Source organism: Wolffia australiana, chromosome 10, assembly GCF_029677425.1.
Source record: "Wolffia australiana isolate 7733 chromosome 10, ASM2967742v1".
Classification (NCBI taxonomy): Eukaryota; Viridiplantae; Streptophyta; class Magnoliopsida; order Alismatales; family Araceae; genus Wolffia; species Wolffia australiana.
Window position 1 is genome coordinate 3,815,091 of NC_135844.1, and position 7,288 is coordinate 3,822,378.

The 7,288-nt window shown below is 45.1% G+C and overlaps 2 protein-coding genes across 2 annotated transcripts; both read right to left on the bottom strand.

The window, feature by feature from the left end:
* Positions 1 to 1,127: 1,127 nt before the first annotated feature.
* Positions 1,128 to 1,753, bottom strand: LOC144708766 (uncharacterized). Its single transcript, XM_078582205.1, has one exon. It carries the CDS (start codon positions 1,429 to 1,431, stop codon positions 1,258 to 1,260), a length of 174 nt encoding a protein of 57 aa, XP_078438331.1. The 5' UTR covers positions 1,432 to 1,753; the 3' UTR covers positions 1,128 to 1,257.
* A 354-nt stretch (positions 1,754 to 2,107) lies between these two features.
* On the bottom strand, positions 2,108 to 6,767 carry LOC144708843 (zinc finger protein WIP2-like). Its single transcript, XM_078582285.1, has 2 exons — positions 6,129 to 6,767; positions 2,108 to 3,284 (listed from the first exon to the last, which is right to left on the bottom strand). The coding sequence occupies exons 1-2, from the start codon at positions 6,585 to 6,587 to the stop codon at positions 2,844 to 2,846; spliced, it is 900 nt and encodes a 299-aa protein (XP_078438411.1). The 5' UTR covers positions 6,588 to 6,767; the 3' UTR covers positions 2,108 to 2,843.
* Positions 6,768 to 7,288: the final 521 nt, after the last annotated feature.

Genomic DNA, 7,288 nt, shown 5'->3' on the forward strand with positions numbered 1-7,288 from the left:
TAAGATGAGATCATTTATTTGACAAAGGACAACCCCAAGATTCGAACCTTCACTCTTATTTATTGTTGAAAGAATATAATGGATGGAGAGACAGACGAAGGCTAAAATAAGATCCTTTCTTTGCCAAACAACCACCCCGAGCTTGGAACATTCATTTGAAATAACTATTTATACCCAAAAACAATATAATGCACGAAGCGACAGTTGAAGAACAAAATAAGATTATTTCTTTGCCAAAGAACAAAAATTTAAGGATGAAACCATTTAACGCCTGGAGAGACAGACGAAGGCTAAAATAAGATCGTTTTTCTTCAAACCAAAACCCCCTGATTGAAACCTTCAATTGAAATACTTATGTATGGTTGAAACCACATAATTCATGAAGAGAAAGATGAAAACTAAAATAACATCATTTCTTTCAGAACTACAGACGCCTGAATTGAATCTTCACTTGAAATACTTATTTATAGTTGAAACCACAGAATCCATGGAGAGAAAGAGGATGACTAAAATAAGATCATTTCTTTGCCAAACAACAATCCCGTGAGTGGAACCATCATTTGAAATTCTTATTTATATATGAAACAATATAATGGATGGGGAGAGAAACGAAGGCTAAAATAAGATCATTTATTCGCCAGACAACAACCCGTGATGGCAACCTTCATTTGAAATACTTATTATATATGAAACAATATACTGGATGGACAGAGACGAAAGCTAAAATAAGATCATTTCTTTGCCAAACGACAACCCCATGATCGGAAGCTTCATTCGAAATACTTGTTTATAGTTGAAACAATAGAACGAATGGAGAGACAGACGAAGGGTAAAATAAGATCATTTCTTTTCCTAACGACAGCCCCCTGATTGGAATTTGGAACCTTCACTCGAAATACGTATTTATAGTCGAAACAACATAACGAATGGAGAGACAGACGAAGGTTAAAATAAGATCATTTCTTTGCCAAACGACAGCCCCCTGATTGGAATTTGGAACCTTCACTTGAAATACTTATTTATAGTCGAAACAACATAACGAATGGAGAGACAGACGAAGGTTAAAATTAGATCATTTCTTTGCCAAACGACAACCCCCTGATTGGAATTTGGAACCTTCACTTGAAATACTTATTTATAGTCGAAACAACATAACGAATGGATAGACAGACGAAGGTTAAAATAAGATCATTTATTACACGTCAGTGTAAAACCAGAGAACGTATGAATCTGTCGGGATCGTGTTCTTCCTCCGGATTATTGCAGGCAGAATGCGAGCAAGGAGAAGAGAGCGGCGCCCACGACGGGAGCGGCGACGGCGGCGGCGCCGCTGGCGGGCCCGGGCGCGGGGGCGGCGCCGTCGGCGGCCACGGCGGCGGTCGCCGAGGCGGCGGCGAAGAGGACTGCACAGGCGATCTTCCTCATCTCCATCGCCTCTGACGCTAAGTCTTCTCTTCTCTGCTCCTTTCTCTTTCCCTCTTCTTACCCAGACCTGCGTAGAATGTTGGGCATGCAGGCACTTCTTTAAAGCCCTTGCGTTAGCTTAAAATAGGGCGAGCAACCTGTGGACGAAGAGGAAGAAGCGTGATTTCAGAGGCTCCGACCGATTCCCTCTCCACGCGTCTAATCTTCCACCTACGCGAGTTTTAAGCTAAATTTGAGGTGCAATTCAAGAAAATAGTATGTCGAGTAAATCAGAACATAAGAAAGATAGAAGGCAAGTTTGTACACACCAATCTTATGAGATACTAATGCCCAGTAGGATAGGTACACGAAAAATTTACAACTTGCATTTACCGGATAGAATTAAGTTCCCCAATTGTAGATTAGAAACTTATAGATGGCTTAGATTACATGAGGAAACAAATACTAAGCGGCACGTCACCTCAGATCAACCGCACAACGATAACGGGGCAATATTTTCGTCAAAATTTACACTGTAAATAGAAGTGTGTAATCAGGTCATTTGATAAATTACGCTTCCCGTCTCTCTTTCTCCCACTCTCTCTCTCCTTCCCTTCCTCTTCTTGAATCTTGGTTTGTTCAAAAGTAGTCCTTTAATACACAAAATTAGACCCACGCGCTACTATGTTAAATTTGAGGTACATTTGGTCAAAGAAAAGTAAAAGCCAACGCTTCAGAAATTAAACTTAATGTTTATCATGAATGTTGGGCACATGAAATGGAAAGCGTAGGCCTAATGGCGTATAAAAGTGTCGATATTTATCCTACGTTCCCTCCCCTTGTTAATAGAAAAAAACATGAGAGAGAGAGAGTGAAGGAAATGGAGAGAGGAAGTGTGGTTGACGAGAGATAGTAGGAGAATTGATATCAGGACAGAATGAAGACGATAGTCGATGGATGAAAGAGATAGAATGAGAGAGAGTCGGCTACAAAACGAATATCGGCGACTGCAAGAACTGTGAAGAGGGTGGATGCAAGGTACAGCAGGAGAGAAAAATGGGATAGACACAGAAAGAGAGCAATCAACGTAGCAAGACAGAATGGGGAGGAAACTAGGTAGAATGAGAAAGAGGTCGAGGACGAGTAACGGGTATAAGAATGAGAACAACGAAGAAAATGGATGGAAGAAAAAACAAGAGAGACAGTGAGAAGATAATTAGAGTTTTTGACTTGGGACTTAGAATGAGAAAGAGTTTCTCAATGACTGAGATCGATTGACGGAGACGAGACAGAAAGCGGAACAGAAGCAGAATGAGATAGAGAGCGAATAACTGAGAAGAGAAGTGGATGAATGAGAGAGATATTTAGGAAGGGGTGGAATGAGAGCAAGGGAGAAAACGTGGGATAGACATCGAGAGAGAAAGAGAGGGTCTTTTCCCCTAACAAGCTTTGCCGGCGTCGTGTTCGATCTCGGAGGAAACCTCGTCGTCGTCTTCGTCGACAAGCTCGGGGTGGGAGCAGCAATGGCCATGGCCGAAAGCTCGCACGTGGTCTTTGAGAGACCGCTTGTGCTTGAACTCTGAACCGCAAGAGCAGAGCCATAGCCGGCCGCAGTTCTTCTCGTGCGTACGCCAATCGCCGCGCACGGCGAAAGCCTTGGCGCAACGACGACAAACGAAAGGCTTGATGCCGTGCTTTCTCTTGTAGTGGGTTTGGAGCGTGCGAAAGTCTTTGAGGGGTTTGGCGCGGGGATGGTCGATGTGGTTTTTGCAGCCGGGCGAACAGCAGTAGCAGGGGAGGCGTAGCATGGCCGTGGGCTGAACACCGCGCAGCGACTCGGGGCCGCGCCTGTACTGTGACCCGTGTCCCCACATGTGCATCTGCGGGAGAGAAGAGTAGGGTGAGAGGTCTGGAGAATCAAGAAAAGAGAGTACGTGGGTAAGACAAGAGAGAGGGTGAAGAAAGAGAGGTGATGGGTAAGTCCGAGATGCGAGGAGATGAAGAATGAGAGAGTTCGATAGCAAAATAAGAGAGAGAATCAGGAAAGAGAGCACGTGGGTGAGACATGAGAGAGAGAAGAAAGAGGTGATAGATGAGACAGACGAGGAGATGAAGGTCGAAAGGTCATGGTTACGGCAAGTGAGAATAGAGAAAGTGTTCCTGGGTAGAGGATGAGAGAGCGAAGAAAGACTGACAAAAAGGCAATGATAAGACAAGAGAGAGAATGACGAAAGAGAATACGCAAGAAAAAACGTGGGAAGGACGAGCGAGAGAGCGAAAAAACAGAGGTGATGGCTAAAAGAAGATAGAGAATGACGAAGTTAGGTCATCGGTAAAGAAGAAAAAAGAGAGATCATTGATACGACAAGAGAGAAATGTAGAAATCGAAGTCATTGACACAACAGAAGAGAGCGAAGAATGAGAGGTCATGCGTACGACAACAGAAACGAAGATTAACAGCAAAATAAATAAAAATAAAGAGATAGAGAGCATAAGAGTATGAGACGAGATAAAAGATTACTCAATAGATTATCCTGTATATTCGGTAAGTAGTGTAAGTAAAACAACGACTTTTAAAGAAGAGAGAGGAAAAAAAGAGAAATGAAAAACAGAGGGAAAACGAGTAGGAGAGTGAGAGACTGTGTGAGAAGAAAAAGACCAACAAAGAAAAAGATAATAGTGAAGAGAAAGGGGAGACGAGGATAAGGTGAGAGTTAGGAGAAGAGAGAATTCGAGAAAGAGATAAGAAAAATAAGAGACAAGGAAAGAGAAAGATTGAGGCACAAACTGGGGAGGAAGATTTGGGTACAGGAAACAGAAAGAAGTAGGCTTCGGGTATTCGGACAGATCGTTCAAATGTTCGATCTGATCCGGCATTCGATCGATCGAATCCGAACACCAATCTACCCCATTCAAATCCGGTCCGAACGCGATCTGAGCATCTGTTCGGATCGGATTGTTCGAACAAGGTGGCTGTTTGGATCGAATGTTCGAATAAGATCCGATTCGAACACGTATCCAGCCGCCGGCAGCGGCCGCCCAGCACCAGCCAGCGACCACCCAGCGGCCACCAGCGTCGGCGAGCGGCCGCTAGCGCTGCCCAGCGGCCGCCAGCGCCGGCAAGAAGCCGCCAGCGCCTGCCAGTGGCCGCCAGCGCCGGCCAGCGACCATCCAGCCGCCGCCAGCGCCGGCAAGCGGCCGCCAGCGCCGGCCAGCGGCCGCCCAGCGACCATCCAGCCGCCGCCAGCGCCGGCCAGCGACCGCCAGCGGTGCCGGCGGTGTCGACGGTGTCGACGGTATCGGCGGTGTCGGCGGCCGCCAGAGAGAGTTGCTGGCGGTCGCTGGTGCCGCTGGCCATTTGTTCGAAATTGTTAGAACAAGGTCGAACAAATGGCAATCGAATGAACTAAATTGTTCGTTCGAAACTTTCGATCGAACACGAACAAAGGGTCTGTTCGTTCGAAAGATTCGAACAAATCGTTCGAATCGGCTTTTGTTCGTTCGAATCTATTGATTTAGAACGGTCTGATCGGATCCGATCCCTACCCTACCCGATGCCTAGAAAGAAGTAGAGGAAAAGAACGATAAAGGAGAGAAAAAAAACTATAAAAGAGAGAATAAATATACAGGAGAGGGGAGAAAAAATACGGAAGAGCAACAAGAGAGAGAGAGGAGCGAAGAAAGCATGAGACAAAAACTCAGTTGGGCTTCTTGTAGGGGTTGTTCTCGATGAAAGTGGTCAATAGAAGACAGTGAAAATGTCGGCGAAGAGAGTGGAGAGAGAAAGAAAAACGATAGGGAAGGATAACGTTCAGAAATGCAGAGAACGAATTCCAGATGAAACTTATCGTTCTCAACGATCAATGAATTACTCGGTCATTCATCAGGGGAGAGGATCAACGAAACCTGTTAAATTATTCTTGAGAAAAAAAACAGAAAGTGGGAAGATAAATAGCTGTCGATTCTCATTTAGTCCATCAATTTAGAGAGAGAGAGAGAGAGAGAGAGAATCGTTTTCAAACTAGCAGAGTGAAATCCCCGAAGAAACGGACGTACGCACAGCATATCGCCACCATTCAAGGAGATGCAGTGCTTTTTACGCTACCCATCCGAAGTAAAGAGATAAATGGCAGGGCTGTTAACCCAAAAAGGTAAGCTTCTACTCCTGACTTGTCCTTAAATGTTTATACTGCCATGATCCAGCAGTATCGATCCTGTGGCCTTGATCCTGAATAATAACTGTGGTAGGAGTAGACGAAGAGAAGAGAGGTAATCTGCCATGTGGGGCCATTGAAGTACTAAACAGTGACTGATGGTGGTCACTTCATCTCGTATGCTGAGCTCCCACCTACGATCTTTTCACTTAGTAGTTTCATTTCTCTCTCGCTATTATCTCTCAAGTCTACGCATCTCTCTATTTCTACCCAACCTCGCTATCTCTATATCTACTCTTTCTAAATATTTTATGATTCTATATTTTCCATCTCTCCTATTCGCTCTATCTCTTTATGAATCTCTATTTCTGTCTCCCCTAATCTCCCACTCTCTCTCTCAGCGAATTTCTTCTGTCTCTCCTTCGATTTGTTATCAATCTCTTCCGTCTCTCAACATATCTATCGCTTCTATCTCCATAATCACCTAGTTAAATTCATGCTGAAGAGAGAAGGAGAAGAACATCGGAGTAGGGAAATTAAGAAAACTGCAAGCGAAATTGAAGCGCGCACCTGCATATTGTTGTATCTGTTAAACGTCTTGCCGCAGACGGGGCAGGAATACTGCGTCGGTCCGATGAGGATCTGGGTCGGAGTCGGAATCCAATACTGACCTCTGTTTACCCTTCCGACCGAAGAACTAGGGTTCCCAACGGGGACTTCTCCCTCATCTTCCACCGTTGACGACGAAGAAGAAACCCTGGGAATCACATCGGACGGTGCAGGACTCGGCAGGCCGATGTGGAGATTCACGGCCATGGTGTCCTCGTCTGTATCGCTCTTCTTCTCGGGAGAGAAGAAGTCGTTAAGGTTGAGCAAAGGAAGAGCTTCTCTGAGAGGCGGAGAGGGGGGGCGAGGTGGTACGAGAGAGAAAGACCCGTTGGAGGTCTGGCTATGGCGAAGGTGAGAGAGGGGATGATTGGAGAAGCCGGCGAAGTAGCCGCGGAGAAGACTGGCGTAGGGATCTGCCATGGCTGAGCGAGAACGTTTAAGAGCGAGAGAAGGGGACAGTTTCAGGTTTATATGCTGGGAAGGAGCAACAGTGCAGAAAGAGAGACATCGTGATGGGCGGTCAGAGAGGGGGGAGAGGTGCAGGGTTTGGAGTTATGGAGGTTGTATTTATATAGCAGAGGTTTTTCCAATTTAACCTCGCAACGAATACATGAGGTCAGAAATATCAGAGCGAGGTAGAGACTTCAGAGAGGCCAAGCAAGAGAGTAGAGAGAGATAGATACTGTTGAAGAGAGAGTACCAAAATCTGTGGGAAGGGAAGTAGAGATCTAATAAAATAGAAGACACGTGCGAGAGATATAGGTAGAAGTCTAACAGAATAGAAGACACGAGAGAGAAAGATAGAGGTTTAGAAAGAGCACTAAAATCCTCGGGAAAGGAGGTAGAGATCTAGGAGAATAGAAGACACGCGAGAGAAAGATATAGGTACCACTGAGAATAGAAGATGCGATAAAAGTGTAGAGAGAGAACTGAAATCCGTTGGAAGGTGCCTAAGATAATATAAGACACGAAAGGAAGGTAGATATCTAAGAGACAAAAATACGTGATAAAAGTGTAGGGAGAATACTAAAATCCGTGGGAAGCTACCTAGTACCTAAGGGGATAAGAGACGTGAGAGAAAAACTGATAGTACTAAAATATGTGGGGAGGTAGATAACAAA